At 52.6% G+C, this 27,613-nt stretch overlaps 1 protein-coding gene across 1 annotated transcript in view; it reads left to right on the top strand.

Annotated features, from left to right (window-relative positions):
- Positions 1-6,994: 6,994 nt before the first annotated feature.
- Positions 6,995-27,613, top strand: part of RASSF5 (Ras association domain family member 5) — a 77,927-nt gene continuing 57,308 nt past the window's right edge. The window contains exon 1 of the mRNA XM_056118953.1: positions 6,995-7,526. Coding sequence (XP_055974928.1) covers positions 7,070-7,526 — 457 coding nt within the window. The 5' untranslated portion in view covers positions 6,995-7,069. The remainder of the gene's footprint in view (positions 7,527-27,613) is intronic.

Raw genomic sequence — 27,613 nt, 5'->3', positions numbered from 1 at the left:
CACACCTCCCATCCCGAACGATTCCTCCAACCATCATTGTCTTAGTGATCCCTTCTCTATTCCAGCTGCCTTCTCCCCCAGATCATGAGACAGGCTTCCAACTATGGGGTAATATTCCTGGCCCTTGTGTCTACTGTTCAGGTCTGTGTTTGATGCCTGCTTCTGACCACCCAGTGGAAGGACAGAATGAAAGCCACTGGGCTCCCTCCCCTCTTGAACGCCGCTCCTCCGTGTGCTTGCTCCCGCTAAGATGCAAGCTTTGAAAATGTCCACTTCTCTGGGGTTGCTTCTGTGATGAAGACTGGGTGTTAGGCAATTAGCCATGAAATGAATGACTACCATGGACCCCTAAAAATTGCAGTGATCATTGGTGTTCTTCACCCACTATTTTCAGAGTTCCCAGTTCAAGCACAGGCAAGTACTGTGCATCATGTCCTGCTTCTGACAGGTGAGCTTCACAACCATGGCCAGGTGTCACTTATCAGAAATGCATCAATATACTGCCTCATAAGCATGACCTCGAATGGAATATCTGTGGTTGCTGAAAGGTAAAAACATGGGGCTGGGAACTGGCTCATGGGACATGAGCAGAGGTGACCAGGGCTTTCTGCTGTACTCCCTCTCCCTGTAGGCTGGCTGTCAGAGGTGTGGTGGCTACTCCATCAACCCAGGGGTCTGAGTGACTGTGAGGAAAAGTCTCCCTCTGCCTGCAAAGGGCACAGGATATGACTGACCGAGGATAGCTCTGGTTAAGGGCCCTGGGCCCCGGGTACATTTAGCAATAGCATAACTTCATGGGTGTTGACTGCCCGGCGAGCACAGCAGTGTGGACAAGTACCCTGGGAGGCCCCTGGAAATGGGGATTTCAGCAGTTTCAGATGACTTAAAGCTGAACAAGCCCCGAACTTCTGCCTCAGAGTGAGGCAACATTTGGTCCTTTTCTTTTTTTTCCTACTCAGAAGCTGGGAAGAGCCTGACACACTCCCCCAGCTGGGCGCCGACTCGCTCTGAAGTGACCTTACACGTGGCCACACTCACATTCGAGGTCACAATTCTCCCCCTCAAGCCAAAGACACAAACATCTGCCCTCCCCTCATGGGTGAGTCACACACAGAAAAGGCCAATGGCTGTGAGCCAGGAGCTCTGCAAAAGGGGGAGGCCTCTGAGGTGCCTCGGCTCACATGTGACCTTATCCACATGCCCACAGACCAGAGATCCACAGTTTTCAGGCTCAAGCATGAGAGAACCTGGCCCCACAAGAAGCCTCATTTTTAAAAAGGTTTTTATTAGTGAATCACCGTGAGATGCAGTTACAGACTTACAAACTTTCTTGCTTATGTTTCAGTCATACAATGATGAGTACCCATCCCCCCACCAGTGCCCATTCTCCGCCACCAATGATCCCAGTATCCCTCCCACCACCCTCCCATCCCCACCACTCTACCCTGCCTCTGTGGTGGGGCATTCCCTTTTACTCTCTCTCTCTCTCCTTTTGGGTGTTGTGGTTTGCAATATGGGTATTGAGTGGCCATCATGTTCGGTCTATAGTCTACTTTCAGCTCGCACCTACCATCCCGAGTGGGCCCTCCAAGCACCCTTTACTTGGTGGGCCCTTCTCTATCTGAGCTGCCTTTTCCCCCAACATGTGAGGCTGGCTTCCAAGCCATGGAGCAATCCTCCTGGTACTCATCTCTACTATTCCTGGGTGTAAATCTCCCATTCTGTTACTTTTTTTTTGTAGGAGTACTGCTATTTATTCAGCCACTGATACTGATTAGCTGATTAAATTGAGCATGAACTCCACCTTACTTTTTTTTCATAGTTTTATTTATTTATTTTTCTTCTTATATTTATTTATTGAATCACTGTGGGAAAAGTTACTAAGCTTTCAGGTTTAAGTCTCAGTCATACAATGATCAAACACCTTTCCCTTCACCAGTACTCATTTTTCATCACCAAGAACCCCGGTATACCCCCCTCCCACCCCTCCAAATGCCTGTGATGCAGATGATTTCTACTTAACTCTTCTCTACATTGATTACATTCATTATTTCGACAAAAGATGCACCGTTATTGTTTAGAGTTTCCCCCCAAACAATCAGAATTGCTGAAAAGGCATTGTGAAGTATTTTGTTTTCTATAGCTGGTTATGAGAATCATATAATGTCACGCGGCCACGATTTTGGATTTCTGCAAAGAGCCAGATAATTACGAGATTGGTTTCTGTGTGTCTGGTGTTATGGCCCTGCTGGAGAGCCGCTCGTGGGGGATAACTCGTGACCTCGGTAGGGCATGAAGGACGTGCCGGTACTTCCCCCCACTTCCCATGAGACTGCAGTTGCCCCGTCACCGTCGGCTTGTACCTGGCTTTCCTATAAGCTCTGAGGCGGTGGCCACCTTGCTGCCAAGGGGGAAAAAGACGGAAGGGAGCAACACCCTTTCCCTCCTGGGGAGGCATGGCGCCGTAGTTTAACGCATGGTTCATTCACTTTTCTGCCACAAGCTGCCGGGTTCTGGATTAAGTCCTTTTGCCTCTGGAGCCATAACCATGCCAGAGAGCTGCTTGTGGGAGCAACTCATGACCTCAGTAGGGCATGAAGGACAAGCCGGTACCGCCCCCCCTTCCCATGAGACTGTAGTTGCCTCGTCACCGCCAGCTCATAAGCTCTGAGCCGGCAGCCACCTTGTATGCAGTCCAGATGCATTTCTGCCAAAAGCCGCTGGGTTTCAAGATTTGTTTCTGAGTCTCCGGTATTATGGCTATTAATCAGCTTGATCAGGAGCCAGAGAGGCCATTTGTAGGCAGCGACTCAGGGTCTCGTTGGGATGGGGAGAAAGGGTCGGCTCCATGTGGTGAAGCCCCGTGTGTCTCGTCATTGCAGGCCCAAAAGTGACTGTCCAAGTGGCCTATGGAGGATGGTGGTCACCAGGCCGCCAGGGGGAATAGGCCAAGTACGAAACCTATACCCACCTGGAGTGGCCCAGTGCCAGTAACCTACTACAGGAACAGGGCGCATTTCTGACAAAAGCCTTTGGGTTCCGAGATTCGTTTCTGAGTCTCTGGAATCATGGCCATTAAGCATGATCATGAACCAGAGAGGCCATGCCTCCAATTATATAGCTGAGCCGGAGGTGGTTTATGGGTGTGTCTCCCACATACCTAACTTTTGGCCATTTACTTTCTTGGTAAACTTTGCCCCAAGTTTTTGGGGTCTGGCCAAAGGCACAGCAGCAATTTGGGGGTATCTGAAAGTCTGACGTTGCCATCAGGCTGCTGATGCACTCACCTCACAGGTACAGATTGACCTGCTGGCAGCACCATACCCCCTCCCATTCTGTTACTTTATATTCCACAAATGAGTGCAATCTTTCTGTCTATTCCTCTATTTCTGACTCATTTCACTTAACATGATACTTTCCATGTTGATCCACCTCTATGCAAATTTCACGACTTCATCTTTTCTAACAATTGTATTCCATTGTGTAGATGTACCAAAGTTTCTTTAACCAGTCATCTGTTCTCAGGCACTCGGGTTTTTTTCCAGAGTTCAGCTATTGTAAACAGTGCTGCAATGAACATACAAGTGCAGATGTCATCTCTGCTATATTTTTTTGCACCTCCGGGATATATTTCCAGAAGTGGTATTGCTGGGTCAAATGGGAGCTCTAATTTTTTGAGAAGTGTCCATACTGTTTTCCAAAAGAGAAGCCTCATTTATTTAACACTCTTCCCTGCAGAAGGAGAGATGGGGGTGTGGTGGGAGGGATGAGGTGCTGGGAAGAAGGGCAGCAAGTCCCAAGACGGGAGCTTCTGCTGGGACCTGGGAGGGGATTCCTTCCCTTGACAACAATTTCTTGGTGCAGGGAAATGAATCTCAAAATACATTTAATAAACTTTTCTTGGTAAGTTAAAGGTCTGTTATCTCCTTTTTCATATTTTCACCTTTTCTCTCATCCCAGGAGGCAAGTGGAGGCTCTGGCCAGCCATGGGTTCCTCCCGGCTTCAGTGTGGCCTCCACCTCGCCTCCAAATCAAAGCTGCGGCAGGAAAACAAAAACCAGACCATCACCGTGAAGAGATGATGCCTGGTAGCACAGCCAGTAGGGTGTTTGCCTTGCACGCGGCCAACCTGGGTTCGATTCCTTCGTCCCTCTCAGAGAGCCCTGCAAGCTACCGAGAGTATCCCACCCGCATGGCAGAGCCTGGCAAGCTACCCGTGACGTATTCAATATGCCAGAAACAGTAACAACAAGTCTCACAATGGAGATGTTACTGGTGCCTGCTCGAGCAAATCAATGAACAACAGGAAGACAGCGTCAGTGACAGTGACAGTGACTGCAGAGTCTTCAGTTTCCAAGAGCCAGAGGAGACCCTAATCCGTAATTCCCCTATCCACACCACCAGGTCTGGGCAGCCCAAATTCATGCTTGGAGGCAGGGGAGGCAGGAGGGACAGAGATGGTGGTTCTTGATGGTGATTCCACATTTCAAAATGACCCTTCCACTCTTTACTAGACCTTCTTGCCACACAAAACCGTCATGTAGAACTTAAGATGGGTCTACACCCTGGACACCACCTAGGTTCCTGGGCAGGGGGGATGCAAGGAGTCTGCAGCCTGTGGAAATGACTGGATAACAGTGGGTGAAACACCAAATATGTACAAGCAGCCCAGGTTTCTACACCAGCTCTGGGGGAAATGCTTGTAGAAAAAAATATGGGAGAGAAGGAGATAAAGGCCACAAAGGCAAATTGAACTTTTGCAATAACGCCCCTCCCGGTGGGTTTTCCTGAGCGATGCCCCCCAGAGTGTTATTTTCCATGGGAAAATAACAGTTTTATTTTATTGGGGGGGTTCCCAAGCAGTGCTCAGGGAACCCTGGGGGCTCTCCTGGAGATTCTCGGTTAACCATGCCGGTGGGTCAGTGTGAGGGCCTCCATCTGTGGGATGGTCAGGTCTTGCAGCGCTGGGCCCTCTGGGGCTGCCACAGAAGTGCACAGCGTATCATATGTGCACCAACAAGGCATGCACCCTCACCCCTACAACATCTATCTCCCGGGCTCTTGCCACTGCTTTAAATCCACAGCAGTGGCTCTCAAGAGGTTTCCTTGGACCAGGGACATCAACATCTTTTAGGAAATGGTGAAAAATGCAAAATTCAGGGGCTGGAGATATAGTACAGTAGGAAAAGCACCTGTCTTGCACGTGGCTGACTTGGGTTTGATCCTTTGAACCCCACATGGTCCACTTTGCATCCCTGAAAATGATTCCTGAGCACAGAGCCAGAAGTAAGCTATGAGTATAACTGGGTATTGTCCCACAATAATTCAGGCTGGGTGTATGGGTTAAAGGAATCGAACATATTTCTGACATGTGAGAGACCCTAAGTTTGATCCTCAACACTGCATAGCACCCCCCTCACAAACACAGTACCTCAGGGTGACCCTGATGGCCTCAAGCATTGCAGCCAGGCCTTGGGCCAGTGTTCCCTGTAGAAAGTGACCGCCAACCTCTTCTGCATTGCCCTCTGTACATCCCCCAGCAATACTGGGACAGAGGCCTTATGAAAGATGCAGAATCTACTCCCAACCCCAGACATACTGTCACTGAGAACAAACTGGAGATTGTGTTAACTGCCAATGTCTGGAAGCCACAGAGCGGGAGAAAGTGAGGCCCAGGCAGGAGTGAACTAGGTGGAGGGTATGACTTGTGATCCATAATTCCCCCATCCCAACTCTTGTTTTGTGGAGACCAGGGCTGGCTTCTGGAAAAACTTCCCATCCTTTCAGAAAGCATCTTGAGACAGAACACTGGTTGCCCAAGCAGTGACTGGTGGTCAGGTCCAGAGATGGTGGGGAACTCCCTGACCCCGGTGCTGCAGAGATCTTAGGAATTACCTAAATTACCTCTAAGGGGAAAACAAAAGACAAATGGAATGTACCCTTTCCCGACAGCAGGGGGAGACCCGTCTCTGGCCAGAGAAGAGGAGAGCCCGAGATCTAAGGAGAATGTAGACTGTTTTCAAAATTGGTTGCAGGTGACATTTGATAAACCCACCAAACAGGTGCCAGAGTGTTGCGGAGGACCAGAAGTGTTCCTTAGGTCAGGAGGATGGGGAACGCAGCCCCGTGATCCCCATCACAGACCCGTGACCCCTTGATAAAACGGCAGAGACTGGAGAGGGCGCTAGCTCCCCGTTGGTCTGGGACCCAACAGACAGTTCAAAGACCAGGAGGCATCTGCCCTGTTTCCAGTCCAGGAGACAGGGTCATCTCCTCGGGCAAAGGCGCTGGCACCCGGTACAGAACGGGCGGGACTGTGTGCACGAAGAAAACCCTGGCCCTTCGGCTTAAAAGCTGCTCAAACTTCCCAGACGTCGGGAGCAGCGCATTAAACTGAAAGGGATGGGACTGGTGAGGGTCCCGCCACTGACCCGTCCCTCGTAGGTCCAGCGCGCCAAGGGTTGCTGTTTCCCAGGTGAGTGCGTATGAAGAGAAACGCTGGAGACAAACTCTGATGAGCACGGTCACATCGAACCCGAGTCTCCGGAAGACGGATGCTCAGGCCTGCGGGCAGCTGGGAGCTGAACCCAAGTTGTTGAGTGGCGCGTGCCAACGGCTGAGCGCCAGGAGCCTGGACCGTGTCCGCGGGCGGCAACGCGGGGGCGCGGCCCTGGGCTGGGAGGGGGACAGGTGCCCCGGGGAGAGCTGGGCAGACTGGGGTGTGTGTGCTGGGGGGGGGGGGGGGGGCGCCTGACGTTGGGGGGAGGATGCCGGGAGCCGGAACGGGGCCGAAAGCAATGCCCTACGGAAACGCCTCTCGGACCTGCGCGGTGTGCTGAGCCCCAGAAACCCCGCAGCGGCCGCCAGGTCCACTCAGCCTCCCCTGGCCTCTCCGCACACCCGCGCAGGCGCCCCCTTGTGCGGGGCCGCCCCCTCGGTCCGTCCCCTCCACCCGTCTCCCCGCCCCCGTCCCGCCCTGCGCGCTGCGGTCCCTTTAAAGGCGCGCACGGCCGTGGCCGCCCTTCTCTCGAGGCCACCTCGGGAGGAGGGAGCTGCAACCCCGCTGGCCATGGCCATGGCGTCCCCGGCCATCGGGCAGCGCCCGTACCGGCTGCTCCTGGACCCGGAGCCGCCGCGCTACCTGCAGACCTTGGGCGCGCCCGAACCCGCCGCGACCCCCGGCCGTTCCCCGCGCCGATGCGTCCCCGCGCCCACGGCCGCCGCGCCCGGGGCGCACGAGGGACACGGTGCCCGGAGGGCTGCCCGGGGGGACCCGGAGCCCCAGCCTCCTCGGGCCTCGCGATCCGCTCGCCCTCTCCGGCCTGGGCTGCAGCAGAGACTCCGGCGACGCCCCGGGGCGCCCCGGCCCCGCGACGTGCGGAGCATCTTCGAGCAGCCGCAGGACCCCCGCGTTCCGGAGGAGCGAGGCGAGGGGCATCGCTTCGCGGAACTGGCGCTGCGGGGCAGCCGGGGCTGGTGCGACCTGTGCGGACGAGAGGTGCTGCGGCGGGCGCTGCGCTGCGCTAGTGAGTGAGGCGGAGCGAGGGCGCGGGGCTGGGCGGGGAGCCCTGGACCTGGAGCTTGGGGGGACCCCCACCCCGGGACACTGCTCCAGTCCCTGCCGGTGTCCTTGAGGGACGACGGCCACTGCCGGATCTGTCTGCGGGGCTCTCCCCGCACCCGCACGCGATGCGCCGTGCCGGGCTGGAGTCCCGGGCAAGGTCACGCCCGTTCTCACGCCCACCGGCGGTTGTGGTCTTGGGACTGCGGCGTGGGTCTGGTGTGTTTTTTTGGGCGGGGGGTGGGGCGGCGGACCCTTGGCACATCAGCACGGAGGGAGCTTTGTCTGTGGAGCCTGGGTCACGGTCCACGGGGCCGCCCTCCCACGGGGCACCTGTTGAAGCGGGAGGCCTGCTCAGGCTTTGGGTGGAAACAGCCCCCTGCCGGCCCTGGGCCTTCTGCTGCCCTCAACCTGGCCCCTGAGACCTTGGGGCTCTGATGTTTGTTGTGTCTTGTCTCCTCCTGTGCCGCTGCACCCATGGCCATGCTTTAAAATGACCGGATTTGCCACCTGGCCCTTGTGGCTTTTCCAGGTTCTTGGGCCCCTGTGCTGGATTCTCCTCAAAGCTTGGTAGAAACCACTGACACCCAGGCTGTGGGTTCCTGAGCATGTTCAGTCTACTTGGCACGAATTTGGGCTGCCAGCATTTAGTGGTGACCTCTCCCACTGATTCATCCCGCGTGTTTCCAGGGACAGAGGACCACAAAGCATGGGCAGTGCGCAGCCGTGGAAGTTCTTGTGCGCCGGTGTGGGTTGTGGCTCTCAGGTCAGCCCACCTGGGGTGCAGGGACACTCATCTGTGGCCCCAGCTGTGGCTGTGTGGTGATTGGTTGCAGGGAAGAGAGCTTAGGTTAAGCCACGGTCAAGAGGAAGAGGAAAATGGGTGTGCAGTTGAGGCACTAACTTCAAGGACAAAGCAGATGTTATAGAGGTGTGTACTGTGGTGGGCGCTGGTGTCGCTCCATGAGTGCTCCTGACCTTGTCAAAGGTGGCTTTTGCCCTCGCCGGGGTCCTGCAGTACTTTACTGTGCCCACCAATCTTATGACCAGACAGAGAAGCAGTGTCCTCACTGTACGGAATGCCAAGAAATATACTTCATTGGCGTTTTAGTTTGTAGGGAGACATTTGGGGGCTAGGGTTCCACTCAGTTTTATGATTGGGGCGTTGCTGATAATGTCATGCTTCTGTGCGTGCTACACAGTGAATCTGCTACCTTCATGTTAGAATTGTTTCTCTCCTTTACAAATAGTGTCTGTGGCCAAAAGACCAAGGTATATGGTCTCGACTCTATGTATATTGTGGAGTTTCTTCTCTCTTTTTGGACTTCCACCATCCCTGCACAGTTGGTATCATGTCATCCAGGGACATCTGGTCCCCAGAGAGCGAGGGGAGCAAAAAATCAAGGGCATCTCTGTTTGTTGTTGTTTATCAGGGACCAATGGCTCGAAGGAGTGGGTGGAAAGTATTCTGAAGAGCAAGTTAGGTGCTGGGTGGAGATGCAACAGTTGAACTTCACTAAGCATCTTGCAGATAAAGGTTGTATTTCACCTGAGATTGTCGGTTTTAGCTTCATTTGGAAAGCAAGGGTAGAAAATATGAGTCACAACAGGCAGAAATATTTGGCGAATAAGAGAATAAACTGTAATCAGAGACCTGGGTTTGAGTCCTGAAGCTTTGCTTCGGTTTCTTGTTTTGAAGAGTGGAGAGAGGGAAGGAGAGATAGTACAGGGGTTAAGGCACATCCCTTGCATGCAGCCAGCCCTGGTTCCATACCCAGCACCACATGGTTCCCCAAGCGTCCCCAGTTGCAGTTCTGGATCACCCCCCACTTCAGTGCTGCTGGATGTGGGCCTGCAGCCCCTCACCATTGTGGGGGAGGGGCAGAGGGTGATCCTGGCACTTCAGGGCCCAAGCATTGCACCTGGCCTGGTTGACCAATGACTGGGAGAGACCCCTGGGGCCTCTTGAGCACTGCTTCACCTCCTCAGCCCCCAAACAGGATAATACCATTACCTACTTGATAATTTTTATGTGAAAAATGAAATACATTCGGGGCTGGAGAGATAGCACAGTGGGTAGGGTGTTTTCCTTGCTCATAGCCAATCCGGGTTCAATTCCAGGCATCCCATATGGTCCCCCCAAGCACCACCAGGAGTAATTCCTGAGTGCAGAGCCAGGAGTAACCCTCGTGCATAGCTGGGTGTGACACATAAAGAAAAAAAAGAAAAGAAAATGAAATAGATTCATATATGTGAAGTGTTTATGACAGGGAAACTACAGGATGAATGCCATTATCTTCCATCCAACAGTGATGACAATTAATTTATGCTCCTGATGTCTTAAAACAACTTCCAGTCTTGACTGCACACTGTCTAATTGCAGTGCTAAGGGGGAAAGTGAGTACCCTCAAGGGCCCAGAAGTATGTATGGGTATTAATTGTCCTTTAGAAATGCAAGTGCTTCCTGAGGCCCCCATAGCAGGAGACCTGCTGCTTGGAAGTGCCCCCTCAACAATGCCAGAGGGACTCAGACACTGGCGCTAAGGCTTTGTCTCATTGCATCTGGCAAAGTGTTCATGGGGAGCACAGTCTCCATTCATCACTCCCTATGATGGGTTCACGTCTGACCTTGGATGATGCGCAAGTGAAATATTTTTAGTAGGAACTGCTCTTCAAACTTTGAATGCCATTTTTCACTTTCAGTAGATATATTCAATAAACTACATCGTAGGGACTGGAGTGATAGTACAGTGGGTAGGGCACTTGTCTTCAACATGGCCACCTTGTATTGAATCCCCGTGCACCAGACTCTGCCTGGAGTGATCATAGAGCCAGGAATAAGCCCTGAGCACAGATGGGTATGGCCCAATAAACTAACAAAAATCAAATTGCATTATAAAACTGGACTGGGGAGAGAACTCACAGAAGTGAGCCTGCTTTGTATGCTGGAGGCTCAGTTCAGGAGCTTCTTGGACCTGATGATTTCTTGAGCACTGATCCAGGAGCACCATTGGGTATGGCTCCCAAACCGGGCTGGAGCGATAGCACAGCGGGTAGGGCGTTTGCCTTACAAGCGGCCAACATGGCCGACCCGAGTTCGATTCCTCCGTCCCTCTCGGAGAGCCCGACAAGCTACCGAGAGTATTCGATATGCCAGACACAGTAACAACAAAGTCTCCAATGGAGACGTTACTGGGCCCGCTCGAGCAAATCGACGATCAACGGGAGGGCCTTTACCTTTTACCTATAAATAGGCTCGTGTTAGATCATTTTGTTCAACAAATGTAAGGTTAATGCAGGTGTTCTGAATATGCTTAAGATAGTCGAGGTAGGCTAAGCTGTGAAGTTTAGTAGACTGGGTGGGTTCCATGCATGATAAATCCACTGGTGGATTTATCATGATGTAGCTGCCTCTAGGAGTGGAGGATGATCTATGGTAGTACTTGATGAAGGTGCTGGTTTGTTTGTACTATTAAATCTCTGTGTTCTTTGCACTCAAGAATTACTCCTGGCTTTTTTAAAAAAAATATTTATTTATTTATTTATCTTTGCTTTTTGGGTCACACTCAGCGATGCACAGGGGTTACTCCTGGCTTTGCACCCAAGAATTACTCCTGGCTGTGCTCGGGGACTATATGGGATGCTGGGAATTGAACCCGGGTCGGCCGCATGCAAGGAAACGCCCTACCCACTGTAGTATTGTTCCAGCTCCCTATATCTCTGTGTTCTTTGAAGTAAGTAAAGGGTATGAGGGTGACATCTGTCAGACTGAGCAGGAGCCTGAACCTCAGCGGTGGAAGACGTGTTAGCAAAATGAGTTTTCAAAAGGAAACTTCCCACTGTTGGCCTTTTCTGTGAAAATTCCTATGTCTTAAGTGGTACTTGTCTTCAAAGTCTGTAACTCAGTTTTGGTTAAGGTTTGATATTCTACCAGGGCCTCCCCAGATCCGGGCTGAACCGCATCCAGCCATCCTTCCCCAAAGGACAAGGACGACATGCAGCTGGTGCCACGGGCTGAGCCCTGTGTTTGGGTGGTAGAAGTGGAGGACAAGCCCCTGCTTCCCTGAGGGGTTCTGGCTCTCCTGAGGGCTCCATCTCACAGGGCTCAGTGGGCACATAGAAAGAGCACAAAAAAGGCTTTTGTCTCATAGCTAGCTCATTGCCCAGGAAGCCCAGGTTGAAAAGGAATCTAAAATATATATATAAAAAAAATATATATATATATATAGAGAGAGAGAGAGAATTTCTAGAATTAAAGAAGTCATTATTGGACCAACAAGATAGTACAGCAGGTAAAGAATTTGCCTTCTATGTGCCTGACCCAGGTTCCATCGCTGGCTCTATATGGTCCCAGAGCACTGACAGAAATGATCCCTGAGTGTAGAACACTGACCCAAAATTAAAAATAAATAAATAGGGACTGGAGCAATAGTACAGTGGGTAGGGCATTTGCCTTTCATGCAGCTGACCCAGGTTCGATCTCCAGCATCTTGTATGGTCTCCTGAGCACCACCAGGAGCAATTCCTGAGTGCAGAGCCAGGAGTAACCCCTGAGCACCACTGGGTGTGACTCAAATAAATAAGTCATTACGTGTTAGTTTAAAAAGTCAATGGGGTCGAGAAGAGAGGTGGAAGAGAGAGTGAGATTGATGGCGTGGCTTGTGCATGCCCAGCAGGCCTGGTGATGGTGCTGAGAATTCACTTCTTGCATCTAGGAAGGAAGAGTCAAACAGATCGAGACACTTAGCTGCTTCCCTTGGCTTTGTTCCAAGAATGGCCCTGACCACTCAGACCCTTCCTTCTCTAGGAACCTTTTTGAAACATTTTCATCCTGTTTTGGTGAGTTTGTGAGCCTTTCTGGAGAGGAAACCAAGTTCAATTCAAAGAGGAAGCTTGACATACCTTGCATGATTCTAGTGAGCCCCACACAGTGCTCAGAGCTCAGGAGTGGTGAGGGGTTGGAACTGTAAGGTTTGGGAGGAAACTCGGGGCCTTTTCCCTTAATCCCCTCTTTGTGTTGCCCTTTAATTATGTGTGCAGATGTAGCACTGAGCATGGCAACTTCACGAGGGTGCTGGGGACTCTCGGTGAGTAAAGCTGCTATCTTGCAAGGCCCCTATTCCATGTGTTGTGTGTGTCTGTTACAGCTCTGTCTTGTCACTGCATTAATGACAAGGCCTGGTACAGCTCTCTGCAGAGTCTGGATTTTAACAGTTACTGGATCTCACAGTGTCCAGCTGTGGGTTCTTAGGAGAAGAGGCCTTGGGACATTGAGTGCTCTGGTAGTAGACACTCAGCGAGCTCAAGTATTAGAAGGAATTTTATTTATTCAGTAAACTAGTAGTGCTGATGTGTGTTGTTTCAAGTGTTCTCATTGATTTAGGCCAAGGTAAGATATGACATTGGATATTAGAAAACTGAAGGACTGAAATGGATACTTTGTTGTTAAGATATTTGAATACTGTCCCCCCCCCGCACTAGTTCCTCCATCACCCCCCTACACACACACACACACACACACACACACACACACATACACACTTTAAATCCCTCTTCTGTCTAGAGAAGAGGGATTTGCAATCAATTTGCAATCTTTATTGTTTTTGTTTTGTTTTAATTTTTGGCCCATACCTGGCCGTCCTCAGGGCTTGCTCCTGGCTCTGTGCTCAGGGATCACTCCTGGTGGGTTCAGGGGAACATAAGTGGTGCCAGGATAGAACCCAGGTAGGCTCTGTGCAAGGCAAGTACCCTGCCATCAAGCCGCCTCCCAATCTTTCATGTTTGCAGTATTTGCCTGTTTTGCAGTATTCTTGGGAAAAGTCCTAGTGGAACGAGTGTGTGTGTGTGTGTCTGTGTGTGTGTCTGTGTGTCTGTGTGTCTGTGTCTATGTCTGTGTATTGATATTATTTTGGAACAGAGAAAGGACCTGGAATGCTTTGAGACAATTAATTCTGAGGCCCCCCACTCTACCCTCCATTTCTCCTTCCTGCTTCCTGTCTTCTAAAGATGAAAGTGAAAGAGTTAGTGAGGGCTTGAGATCCCCCAGGCCCCTATTCATCAGAGCTTGGAAATTTCCGATTATGGAGTATGGGGGGTTTGATTCCCAGGTACAGTCAGAAATGATTAATGCCCCTTGTCTGCCAGCCTACCAATTAGACTTGGTAATGAGTGTATGTTCGCCTGCTGTCCTGTGGAGTTAGTGGGTGTAACTGAATCTTCCCTCAGCACTAGGATTTGGTCTGTCTCTTCTCCCCAAGTTTTCCAGTGAAACAGTGGGGGCTAGTTAAGCCTGGCGGTTCAGCCCAGAGTGACAAGATTAACGACACCCCCAGCACAGCTGCCCAGTCTCAAAATCTCTCCTGCCTCCAGTCTCCTGTGTTGGCACAAACCTGCCTAATGGCAGGTCCAGCCCAGCCCTGAGAACAAACCCAGAAGTGTTCCCTGCAGCCAATAGTCCTTTCCTCGGAAGAGCCCAAAGGTTTGCTTTGCTTACTGTTGCTTTCATCTCAGGGTAGCCCTGTGAAATTGGAACTGGGGGATGCTTCTGCAGGGTCTCCTGAGAGGAGTTGACTGGTAGCCAGTCATCTACCTGGCTGTGAGCCGGGATGGGTAAGGTCTGAATCTCTCCAGGTGGGATCCTGCTCTTAGAGGGCCTTGGTCCTGTCTCAAGCTGCCACTTTCCTCCTTCAGGCCATAACCAGGACCCCCAAAGACACCCCCCTCTCCCTGCCCCAGAACAGTGAGAGCTTATCCTGTTCTCGGTCCTTCATTGCTTTCCTGAAGGACCCTCCTGCCAGCCTCAAAACAAAAAAAAGAGACTGCTTGCCACTCCTAACTGCCAGGGCATTATTAAAGTTGGCAAGGAAGCTGTAAACTCATCTCTGCCCTCATTGGAGGCTCTTCCTGTTCACATTCCTCAGAAGACAAGCTAAAGATTTTTGGTGGAGTGAATATTGTGGGTGTGCGAAGCATGTAGCTGGGACATTGCCCCACCTCCACCAGGGCTGCCCTGGGCAGAGCTCCTGCAGCGTCTTCTCGGGGTGCCTGCCTCTCCCCCTAACCTCCTCCCTAGGGCTCTGCTCCTGCCCTGGCTGGGGCCGGAAGCGCTGGCAAGCACCGATGCCGGGAAGACTCTGGCTGGGGAGATGGTTGTGCACTTAGTCACTTTCGATGTGTTTTCAAGAGTTTTGGCAAGCATCTCTCCACATGTCGCAGGCCGAATCTTAGGCTCGGAGGGAAGCTGAGCCAGCATTTAGGCTTGGAGGAAAGAATGAAGAGGTAGAGGCTGTGTCAGGCGGGGCTCAGTGCTCGGCAGCCCTGACTTAAGCAGAATAAAATCATCACTGGGCACTGGTAATGGGAAGTCCTGCCCCAAGGTCAAGACTTGACTCAGACCTGGGGAGGTGATGTTTGTATTCTCCGGAGCACCCACAGAGAAGAGACTGGACAGAGCCCGGGGCCCTGAGAGCTTGTGTTCTTAGGCCACAGGAGGGGTTGCCAGGCTCATGCGCTGCCTGGTCTAGCCTGCCTTGGCTCCTGCCTGGAGGAAGTGCTTGAGAGATGCACTCACAGGAGATCTGTGAATCTGATTCTTTTCTCTTCCCCACCTTTTTTGGGGGAGGGCGGAAGAGCCACAGGGGTCCCAGGAGCCAGGCACCTAGTCTCCAGGGGTGAAGAGTGTGTCCTGGTGTGGGGCCTCGTGGCGCGTCTTGATGTGGCCCTAAAGCAGCTCCCTTCCCCCACCTCCTGCCCTGACTTAGGTGGGCTAAAGAAGGAAGAAAGAGTTGGCATGCAACTTTGGCAGTCCCGGTAAGAGGCCAGGAATGTCAGTCACCTGGGCCAGGGGCTGGTCCTGTTTACCCTGCTGTGGGAGGCTGCACACCACCTCCACTCAGCCCCTCCCTGGTTCGTAAGCAAACAGTCTGCAGGGCGGGATTTCCACCCAGATGGCTCTGGTGGCCATTGGCTAGCATTGAACACAAAAACTTGGCTTCCTTGGGAAAAAGCAGGTCGAAGGTTCACCCGCCCAGAGGAAGAGTGGTGCTCTTTGGCTATCCTTTAAAAAATATCTACTTTGGGGCTGGAGCGATAGCACAGCAGATAGGGTGTTTGCCTTGCACACGGCCGACCCAGGTTCAATTCCCAGCATCCCATATGGTCCCCTGAGCACCGCCAGGAGTAATTCCTGAGTGAAGAGCCAGTAGTAGTCCCTGTGCATTGCCGGGTGTGACCAAAAAAGAAAAAGAAATTAAAAATAATAACTAGTTCTTGTTTTTGATGATTTCCTGGATGTTGGATCTATGTGAGAACTCTGTGATTGCTCAAGATGCAGACAAGGGTTCTGGGGCCTCCGGCACGAGATTTCATATGGAACCGGAAGGGCTGAGGGTTGCTGTGGGGTGTAGGGGCAGAGACAGCAGCTTTGGTTCTGAGGTGGCGTGGCTGCCTCTGAAGCTTTTGCTTGTACTGGCCCGCCCCAGCCTGTGGTGAGCCCATGAGGTGGGCAGGGCTGACTGAGTCGTGGCTAGAGAACAAGGAAGAGCAGCTGTGGCCAGTCAAAGGACAGCCCTGCAGTGACCTCTCATCTGTAGCAGAACCAACACCAGAACCTTACGGCTTCTTGCCATGTGACCTAATATCGCAAAGCATGCCAGTTGATTGATTTTTTTTCATTTGTGTTCAAAAAAAGATGCAGGGGGGGAAAAGGAGGTGAGTGAGTCATGTGGAAGCCTGCACAGTGGGCAGGAAGCTGGACTCTCACCCGTTTTCGGCATTGGGTTTCTAAATCTATTTTCAACATGTGTAGTTTTAAATTTTTTTTAATGTATTTGCTCTAGACTAGTGGTTAAAATGGTATTCACGGTATTGTTGTGTGCAGTTACTGTGTCCCAACCCCACCCAAGTAAGAGCCCGAGAACCTCTGCCAGGCTTGAGCGATAGCACAATGGTAGGGTGGTAGGCCTTGCACACGGCCGACCTGGGTTCAATCCCCGGCATCCCACACGGTCCCCCAAGCACCGCCAGGAGTAATTCCTGAGTGAAGAGCTAGGAGTAACCCTTGAGCATTGCCGTGTGTGACCCCCCCTCCAAAAAAAAGAACCTTCCTCACGTGGAAAATCAGCATGTGAAAACCTTGAGGTAAAACAGCAAAGGTAAAACTTGTCTAAATCCCAAGATCAAAGGCATAAGTGTGCCTCTCGTTTCCCAGCAGCTAGGGACACTGGAGTGAGGAAGGGACTTGCTTTCCTGTCCCACGCAGGGCCAGACTTCAGGACACAGCACTTTTCCCTGGGAAGCCCAGGGGCCAGGGACAGGCTTCGTGTCAGAGGGGAGAGCCCCCTGGAACAGGAGTCGGGCGGGAAGTGGACAGGAAGCTGCAACTTGCCTGACAAACCTCTGGCTTGAACCCCTGCCACCCGGTGGGGAACAGCGGATCTGGGGAAAAGGCCCCACTCTGCCTGCTCCTTATCCAGGTCAGACTCCCACTTGGATATCGCAGCTTACTTTCCTTGCTGATGTTTCAGCATCCCAGTTGAATGGAAGGTTTTGTGGTTTCTGCTGAAGCAATTAAATCCTTGCTGCAAACGAGGAAAGTCATTTTTTTCCCCCTCAGAGTCAGAGATGTCATCCCACTCAAATGGAGGAACAGATTCCAGTTGTAATTTGACAGTTTTGAGAGAAAGCGCTGAGCATGCAGTTTGGAAGTGAGGAAGTCTGAAAGTGTCCTGGCGGTGCATTCTATGAGCAAGTGCTTCCGGGGCATTTTGAACACAAATGAAGAAAATCAATCAATCCCCAGGGCCTGCTCCCCCACAAGCATGAACTGGGCTATGTCTGCGCTCCCTCCTCCTCACGATGGTCACTGTGGCCACAGGGCCATGCTTACCTCTGGAGGGTCATTGTCTTAGCCCTCCTCCTGAATCAGATGCAGTCGAAAATCTGTTCTGTTTGAAAGGTCAGGGGTCAGGTGTGAAGATTCTAGAGCTTCCAAGTTCTCTCTCCAGTCTGCCGGTTCTTCTTCTTCTTTTTTTTTTTCTTTTTGGGTCACACCTGGCGATGCACAGGGATTACTTCTGGTTCATGCACTCAGAAATTACTCCTGGTAGTGCTCGGGGGACCCTATGGGATGCCGGGGATTGAACCTAGGTCGGCTGCCTGCAAGGCAAAACGCCCTACCTGCTGTACTGTCTCCAGCCCCCTGATGCTGGGAATCGAACACTGGTCGGCCGCATGCAAGGCAGACACCCTACCCGCTGTGCTATCTATCACTCCAGCCCCCTCTTCCAGTTCTTTCCTGCTGGTTGCCCCTAAGCAAAGGCAGAACTTTTGTAGCGATAGAGGAGCCAGATGAGGAGAGCTGGGCACAGATTCCCCGGCCACACTGGAGTAGGATTCAAAACTCACTCCCCGCCTTCCCACCTAGCATGAGTTTTCTCTTTTCTGGTGGATGTGCCCAGCAGCCGCCTTCTGCCCCTCTCACCTGCTCTCCCTCCAGACATCTGCTTGGTGGGACCTTGTCAGACCTGCCTGCTTACCAACCTTCTCCCAGAGAGCTTGCTGGTTAAAGGGGGGTCCGTGGAAAGGCCCTGGGCAGCCCAGCCCTTTGGGAAGAGAAAGCTTGTTTTCTTTTCTGAGTGATCTGAGGACACCGCTTTGGGGTCCATTGGTTGTCTTGGTGACCTAGAGTTGGGGGTGCCACAGTAAGGAAGGGAGCCAGGTGGGAGGTGGGGGAATAGCAGAGCCCCCCCGAACCCCCGATGGCCCTAAGACTAGGCGGCAGCACACACCTGGGCCATGCATCTCACTTCTGTGCACCTGTGCTCAGTGACAGTCGTCTGGCCAGAGAAAAGCATCCCTCCTTCATCCCAGCTGACCCTCGCTGGCGGCAGGTAGAGGAACTGGGGTCTCTGAGCAGCTGGGAGCAGGCGCCCCCTCCAGTGGTGTGTGCCTGTCCCGGCTTGGGCCTCAGGGCCTCCAGGAAGCCCCCCACCCCCCACCCAAGCAGCCCTGGTATCTGGGGCCTCTGAGAGCCAGAGCTGAGGGAAGCGCCTTGGAGTGCCATTTTCAGGCAAAGAACCACGTTGCTGCCCTTTGAGAGTCTCCTACCGACCTTCTTCTGCTTCCTTCTTTCTCTTCCCCTTGCCTGTCACCTCATCTCTCCTCTTCAGGTATCTGTCGGAGACAAATGGGTCTCCTTTCCTAAAGCAGCGCGGCCTCCTGGCCGCCGACAGCGGAAGGCTGCGGTGTCCCCACAGAGCCTGGACAGCTGGTAAAGCATTAGTAACCCCCTCCCCGAAGAAATCCATTAACGAGCTTGGGCCGGTGCACGGTGTGAGCTAACCCATCGCTTCTGTCGTCTGCTGAAACTTTGGAGACATTGATTTCCAGCCGCTCGGGCGCTGCTGAGAAGTGAGGCTCGGGCAGGCTCTTTGCTGCAGCCTGCTTGGTGGGGGCATTTTTATCTTATCAAGCTAAAAGCCCCAGGAATAGAAAGTTTTCCGTGGGGGGAGGAGGAGAAGACTGTGCTGAGCAGAAGGCACCGGTCGGGAGGGCCGGGCCATCCTCACACAAGACCCTGGAAGACCCGGTGGCACCCCCCACTGTCTCCCTCCTCGCTGAGGCTCAGAGAGACGCTATTGATTGTCTGCAGCCCAGCGGGGATGACCGAGGGCCGGGAGGAGGCGGCAGCCACCGCCTGCTTTGGAACAGTCACGGCGCGGCTGCAGCGGCTCTTCCGCAGGCTCCCTAAGAGCCGCTCCGACTCCCGGAAGCTCCCGGCCCCGCAGAGCTTCTGTCGTGAGGCTCGCTTGGCTCCAGGTAGGTTCAAGGCTTTCCAGACAGGGTGTCCAAGGGGACGTGCGCGTCCCAAGGCCTCGGCCGGAGGTCTGTCTATGCGGCAGGGAAGGCCGGCATCTTCGCAGCCTGATTATTTAGGCTGAGCTCAGCACCCCCGAGGCGACCCCTTCAGAGACCAGGCTCAGGTGCAGCCCCCCAGGTGGGTTTCAGTGCGACAGCCTGGCATGAAAGTTTCTGAGTTGGCCCTGGACTGTTCCTTTGCCGAGAATTTCAGGCCACGGGGTCACTATAATCAGGGTCCCCGAGAGGGTAGAATGAGTGTGTTGGGTGGCCGCTGTTTTCCTTTCTTCTGACCCTAACACTGGAAGGAAGGACCATGAGAGCTTGCTAGGCTATTGCGTCGACCTGAGAGGACCCAGGGGAGCGAAGTGTCCTGGGCAGAGGCTTCTCACCTGAAAAGATTATGGCGGGTGGATCACACCTGGTGATCCAGGTAGGCCCAGGTAGGCTCCGGGCAGGGCGTTTCCCTCGGGAAGCACGGATTCGCTTGAGAATACTCCTCGCTAGCCGTGGATAATGGACAGCATGTGATGAGAGAAAGACAAAGTGCAAGAAGAAGGGATCCAAACCATCCTAGAATCGTAGGTCAAAGACAGGAGGCTGAAGCCAGCAGAGGTCTGTCTGTCAGTGACTCCTGCCTTCCAGCCTCAACTCTTCCTGCTGTGCTCTGTGGTCTCAGGCATCTTGTATTTCCGCAGCACTCTCCTGTGGAAGAATTCAAAGGCTTATGCTTAATTTCAGCATGATCGTTCCCTCCAGAATTCTGATATGCAATGGGAGTGGGAACGGGATTATTCTGTTTCACAGGAGCCAGCTCAAAGTCTCAGATCCCTTGCTGGGGGGTGGGGGAGAGTTGATGCTGCACCTCACCCCAGATTCTCCTATCTTACGGAGTTGCTTTCCATTGATGGACAGATCTCTGGGCATGTGAATGCTCCTGGTATCCTCTTGGGCACTCAGGAATAGGTGGCCCCTTGGTAGCCATAGTTCTGGGTTTGGGGATGGATTGGAACTGAAAAGTCATCTCGGGGATGTTCTTGAAAGCAAAGTAACAGAGATAATACAGGGGCTAAAGGTGGGTAGTGTACTTGCCTCACACACGGCCGGCCCAGAGTGATCCCTGAGCACAGAGCCAGATGTAAGCCCTGAGCATTGATTGGTGTGGCCTCTCCCCCACCCGCCACCCCCACTCCAGAAAAAGATGATTCAATCTTCAGTACAGAAAATGATTATTTTTCTGATCAATGTTTTACCTTTGAGAATGGGAATTTTAGTTCAATATTAACCCCATTTGGGGACAAATACTCTTTAACCTGCCTGAATGATTCATCCTTCTCAGTAGCCTCATCTGTACCATGACTCTTAAGGGGCAGCTGGGTACCAAGTTCCTCTATTTGAATCCTCACAGTGTCTTTATGCTCACCAGCCCCATTCAAGATTAGTCAGCAGTTTATTCCCTTGCTCCTTTGTTATTCAGCCCAAGGAGTTATAGATTTCACAGAATTGATCTGTGGGTGGCAGCATTAGGTCAGGACAGAGACTGCCTGTAGCTGCAGCGTGGTCATTAAACTCATCCTGCCAGGACAGGACTGCCTGGAAGAAGGGTGCGGGGTGGGCAGGTGTCCAAGCTGATGGCAGTAGAAGGTCGCAGACTGGAGACTTCCAGAACAGCCCATCTTACTGCAGAGCACCGTGAACCACCCTTAGCGTGCGCTTAAGGAAATGGGCCCAGAGCCAGGCCAGTTTCTGTCTGGCAGCTCAGTTCCTGGCTGTAGCCTTTGTCCTACAGATAAACCTCTTAGTGCCTCAGTCCTCCCCGTGAAAAATACAGAACCCAGCCCTGAACTGGTGCTGTGAGGTTGAAACACGACCTGGATGTTAGTAAACCAGCTAATGTGACTGTGCCACGGTAGGGTCCTCCCTGGCAGCTACATAGTTTATTACTCCTGGAAAGACTTAACAACTGTGCCCAGTGGGTCATCTGTGCAGCCTCTTCTCAGCTGTGTGTTCTTGTCACCCAGAAGGCCTGAAGGCCGTCCAGGAGGGGAGGAGGAGGTGCCTCTGGACACTCCCAGCGCTGAATTCCTACCACTGAATTCCCCACACCACTTAATGAATAGACAGAGCGAGATCACCAGGCATCTGTAGGAGCTAAGCAAGTCTATTGCCAAGGAGCATGTTATAGATCATTTGAAAAGACACTAGGGGTCAGCAAGAAATGCTCCTCTCTCTCCCCCAAAGGTCTCTGGTGCTCCTCACGCCAGCCGTAAAGCAGCTAATGGGAGTGACCTGCAAAGAGGCCCTCAGACGTCATCTGTTTACTCTCCTTTTTTACTGCAAAAATCTCCTTTTACCTGGTTGGTTGGCGTTCAGTTGGTGGTTGGAAATCTGAATGCAAGTGACATCAAAGCAGGTGTGGAAAGACCAGTTTGGTGCCGTAGCCTGATTGTTCTATAAGCATTGAAGCTGCCTGCTCCCGGCCTCCCATGACCTCCTGTGACTGGCCAAATGGGGCAGTGTACCTGTGTACATGAGCCTCTGCATCTGTGTCTCCCTCCTCTGCCAGCCTGCAGTTCACAGGTGCCCAGGCAGGACATTTTGCAGCCTGTTTGGTACCAGAGTCTCTTCAGGGTCGGCAAGAGACTGGTTGCTCCTTACCCTCCTTCAGAGTTTTCTTATAGAGAAGCAGAAAGACAAAAACCCTTTTGACTCTTTCCATATCTGCTCCTCACCAGAGGAGCCCACGTCCACTCTTGCTCCCCCCACCTTCTTGGGGGCCTCAGGGGTGGGCGCAGAAGAACCCGAGTCAGGGCAGGGGACCTCTTCTGCTTTGTCTCTCTTACACCCAGAGCAGAGTGACACATGCCTCCAGGAGGGAGGCCCTTCCTGAGAGCGTGCACGGCTGCCCTCTCCACACGGGACAGGCATGCCATGGGCTTGTCGCTGTTTGCTCCTTCTCTTAAACTCAACTCTCTGAAAGGTTTTTAAAGTATTTGTTCTTTTCTTATGGTGCTCAGGCAATAGGACTTATTTTTATATCTGTACTGAGGAAAAGAAACACGTACACATATATTCTTTTTATTATATGCTTGTTCTTGTTATAGAAAGCTTTGGGCTATTCCTGATTTTCTTTGAGAATAATGAGTTACTGGGTCATCTGTTTAAGTGAGTGGATACCTGCACCTTTAAAAAAGAGTGACTAGTGACTAGCAGAGAGAGGACAATTGGAGATAAGGCAGCCCTCTTGTCTGAGAACTCGGGACGCCTGTTCAGAAATGGCGCTGTCTTTGCACTTCTGTTGGGGAGACCAGTCTCTAAATGCAACTCAGGCTTTGAGGATATGGCACCGAGGTTCAAGTGACCGTCTCCTGCACATGAGGGACAAAGAATAAGAGACAAAGAATAATTTCCCTGTGGGATCCCACCTTGAATTAGTCATTCTACCTTTTCCAAACCTGTTTCCTTATCCTAATAGGTCAAGGACATACTCTTGGGGTGTTTACTGTCATGCCGAGGGCTACCACTCAGCTGTCTCCACACTCTGTCCCCAGCTCCAGGTCCCTCAGCGGTATTGTCAGCTGTCACTGTGTGGCAGTAAGGCCAGTAAATCAGGGTGTATCTCTTAGAGGGGCTTAAAATATCCTTGGGATATATAATGTCTACAAAGATATACCTAACATTACTCAATCAAAAGATGGGTTGGACATGTAGCACTGTAGTACTGTCCTCCCATTGTTCATCGGTTTGCTTGAGCAGGCCCAGTAACGTCTCCACTACGAGACTTGTTGTTACTGTGTTTGGCATATCGAATAGGTCATGGGTAGCTTGCCAGGCTTTGCCATGCAGGCGAGATACTCTCGGTAGCTTGCTGGGCTCTACGAGAGGGGCGGAAGAATCCAACCCGACTTGGCTGGGCCAGCGGCTTTCAAGGCAAACGCCGTACTGCTGTGCTATTGCTCCAGCCCAAAAAGTTTTGCTGTAATAAAAAAATAATGGAATCAGTTTAAATTAATTTTGGACAACCATGGGAGTTATGACTACAACAGAATGTCACAAACATTGGACACATAAATTAAATAAACACAGCCAAAACTCACAGCATGGGGCAGAAAGAGGGACGAGCCCTCGCCATCCTCCATGTAGGGAGCCAGTTAATACTATTTGAAACTGGGGCTGGAGTGATAGTATAGCGGGTAGGGTATTTGCTTTGCATGTGCCCGACCCAGGTTCGATTCCCAGCATCCCATATGGTCCCCCCAGCACCGCCAGTAGTAATTCCTGAGTGTAAAGCCAGGACTAACCCCTGTGCATCGCCAGGTGTGAATAAAAAAGCAAAAATAAATAAATACATGCATACATACTACTTGAAGTTAAAGCATGACTTTGTTAAAAATTGCTCAACTCAAATTGGTTTATGCTTTTGAATGTAGATATGTCAGAACATGGGGGACAGACTATGTGGGAAAGGTGGCCGGGTTCAGGCCTGCCCGCCATCCCCCCTTTTGCCCCCTGCATAGAGCAGGCATCACGGGCAGGCCTCAGCTTCCTGCCTCGTTGCTTAAACTTGTTGTGAACTGGCCTGTCCTCCTCCACCTTCTCCACCCAGAAGAACCTCCTTGCCTTTTGTTGGGGTTTGCAGCCTAGGGCTTGTTGGGGAGAGATGATTCATGGACCAAGAGGCACTTCCCCACCCTTCATAGGGAGAACTAGGCCTTTGCAGGTCAGCAGTGCAACCGAGCATCTGCCAGGCTGGCTATGCTGGGAAGAGGGTACCGACCTGCCAGTTACCAAGAGGGTACCACCCTGGCAATGGGGCAGGAATAGGGTCAGGGGGAAACTGCTGATGCATCAGTTCTCAAAGGCCGGTCCCTGAGGGATTCAGCCCTGAGCCACCGCTACTGAGCAGACCTTTTGCCTGTTCTTGTATAAAGGGGCACAGCTCTCTACCTGTGAAGCAGAATGATAATTCGGGGAGACAGTGGGGACAAGATGTCATTGCAGTCTGCTGTCCTCCATGCAGTCTCAGCTCCCCGGCCCTGCCCCACCTCCTGAGATTTCTGCGCTCTGTTCTGGAACTGGGATCCTGCTTCCCACAGCCCCGCCCATCCCAGTCCTCTGCTTTATGTGGGAACTGGAGGTCTGATCCGGACTTGAACATGCTCCAGCACATCCCTCTCGTCCCTGCACAGAGAGCCCTGGTATATGCAGGGGCCCACCTTACCTGGGTGGAGGTGCTGACTCCAGTACCTCTGGGAGTGACCCGGAAGCAGGAACGACAGTTTAGGGTCTCAAGATAGCAGGGGTTCCGGCTCTTTTCCGGAAGCATAAAGACGCGGAGACCCAAGCTGAGCAGCTGCCCAGGAGTGGGGAATTTCCATTTCTATCTGCCAGCCTCACAAGGAGGCTAGCCAGGAGGACATACGGCCAGTGTTGATTTTGGCAATGGCCAGAGACCTCCATGCCTGTGACTTACAGGCTCCCACCTCTCCGTCCTACAGTGCCACCACCCTTTCACTATTCTGCAGTGCCACTGTCCTTTCGCCATGCTGCCCTTCTGCTCTGGAGCCCTGGAAAATAGGGCCGGAGGGAGGACGGGGCAGGTAGCAGGACCATGAGAGTTTGGGTCTGGCTTCACAGGCTGAGCCAATAGGAAGCTGAGGACCCAGACTCAGTGTCCCCTGGGGTTGGCATGCAGACAGATCCAATTGCTGAGCACTGCTGTGGAGGCCACCCCAGGCCACTCTACCCCCAGGCACTGTTCAGTGTTAAATATATATATATATATATATATATATATATATATATATATTCCCTCGACTTTTGGCTACAAATCCACAGCTCAGGAGGATGTCATTTGCCTGAATCTTGCAAATGAGGAAGTTGAAGCTAAATAAATTCCCCGTTCTACCGAAGTAAAGTAAATTATCCAGGCAATGAGAAACAAGGCTTTGAGTCCTAAGTGCTCTGTGATCTGCAGGTCCAATTCTGCCAGTTCCTTGCAGTCGTGTTGGAGCTTGTTGGTGTCCTTGCCCCCGTTCCAGTAGACCCGATCCCACACACCCTGTGCTCCAGGGAGCTGCTGGGTTTGGGTCACATGTGGGCTTCGCAGCTGCTCATGAATAAGGCTCTACCGCAGTCTCATCTCTCCCGGGGTGGGGGCAGGAGAGCTGGCCTGTCCACTGCCTCATTCTGAGCCAACCACAGAACTGTGGGTGTCCTTCAGTCTCCCAGACTTATAGCCCAGAGAGGAAGGCCTTGCAGGAGAACCAGTTCAGGGCAGGCCCATGGCATGGTAGGTGCTAACGCTCCAGCCGCCCATCTTGACTGAATTGAGGATGGGAACTGTGTGGCCCATTGGCAGGAGCGGGCTCTCCCAACTCCTCCATGTCGGGAGCACTCTGTCCAGATCCACTCCACTCAGTGCCCTCGGCCCTCCACTCACAATGAAGCCCATCCCTAGTCTCCGCTAAAAGTGTGCTGCCCTCGTAGGCACGTTGATGGTAGGGAGGCCATTGGGGGTGGGGGGAGGATTCTTGCTATATTTCTACTTAATTTTGCTGTGGACCTAAAACTTCTTTGAGAAACAAAAAAATACAGTCACAAGAAAGGAAAGTAGAAATCCTTTCAGAGGATGGCACACTTGTCACAGGGGGGGTCTGTGCTGTGGTCAGGGTTCACTCTGGGGGTGGGACATTCAGAGGCTGGGATGCTGCGCTCGTGCCTGCAGAGGGTGCTACTGAGCAGATCCACGGCCCTGAATCCTTCGGTGCTTTGCCGAGTCACCTCTGCCCGGTCCCTGGCAACCATGGATGTTATCTTGTTTAATTGCTCCTTGGCAGAGCCTGGGGGCAGGCAGAATTAATCTGAGAGCCCCACTTTATCTCGGGACCTTGCATTTAACACTGGCAGGGTTCGTTATCACTGCGAAAAAATTCAGAAAAATTAGCTGCTTGGTTCGTGTGGCCAGTGTGGAGCGGGGGTGTGCGTGTGTGTGTGTGTGTGTGTGTGTGTGTGTGTGTGTGTGTGTGTGTGTTCCGGCTCTGTTGGGGCTGAGCAGAGGTGGGGCTTCTGCATTCTGAGAGAAGCAATATCTTGGTCTGGATGTCCCACTATTGGGGTCCCGTCCTCTGCACACATCCTCTGGGCAGAGTTGACTGTAGCCTCTGGGCTTCACCCTGTTTAACTGGTGGTGAGCTTCAGGGCAGTGCAGGCCAGCGGGGGAGCATCAGGTCCTCCCTCCCTCTCTCCCTCCCTCCCTGGTCCCTGCCTCTGTCTCTTGTGATGGTATCCACGAACCATCTGGCCAGGCCTAAGGGTTCTTGCTTCCCGTATGGGTCTGTTTTATGGGTTCAGTCATGCTCTTCCCCCAAAAACAGATGTCTTAGTTGAGGAGACAGCTCCAAAGACTGGATTGGCTTTGCATGCAAGAGACCCAGGTTTGACCTCTGGCACTCCATGGTTCCCTGAAAACTGCCAGGAGTGCCCCCAGTGTCCCCCCCCCCAATATACGCATTGAAGTCCTGACCCTCCCCTCAGAATGTGTGTGCTTGGAGGGGCCGCTGCAGAGGGAGGCAGGCAAGTCCCATGCTGGGGAGAGATCTCCATCCACAGGCCGAGGTGCCAAGGGACCCTGAGCCTCTCTCCATCCTGGCTTCAGGCTCTCTCTTCTGGGCAGGTTGGTGCCCCTCATCTCTCCCGTGCTTTCCCTCCGTCTCTCCCCGGTTCTGAAGTACAGTTGCTTCCTCCAGAGCTCCCTGGGAATGAGGCAGGGTTTGTGCGGGCAGGACAGTGGCCAGGGAAGGGGTAAGTCTGGTTCCCAGATGAGGGCCCATGGTCCCGACACTAGAGCTCTGCCCCCAACAGATCCCGAATCTGCTCCCTCGTCTATCACGGCTCCCTCTTGGGGAGATCTGTCACTCTCAGCGCCAGAGCTCCCTCCCTTCTTTGGCTCCAGGATGGGGGACCCGTCACCCCGAAGTTCTTCAGAGCCTCCTGCTCGTGCATGAGGCCTTCCTAGACAGGGACTTCCATGGCCTCTGCTTTGTTAGCTTGAGGCTTCTGTGTTGGCAGCCATCACGGAGGCTAAACCTGACATGCCTTGTTTTACCTGTGTGTCCCTCTCTCCCGGGTGCCCAGGCAGCAGGAACTCTGTGCTCACAGCTCCTGTCTGGGGGGTGGAGCCACCCTGAGTGTGGG

Source organism: Sorex fumeus, unplaced genomic scaffold, assembly GCF_029834395.1.
Source record: "Sorex fumeus unplaced genomic scaffold, SorFum_2.1 ptg000039l, whole genome shotgun sequence".
Taxonomy (NCBI): domain Eukaryota; kingdom Metazoa; phylum Chordata; class Mammalia; order Eulipotyphla; family Soricidae; genus Sorex; species Sorex fumeus.
Note: the sequence above shows the minus strand (reverse complement) of the source record. Positions and strands in the feature narration are given on the sequence as shown.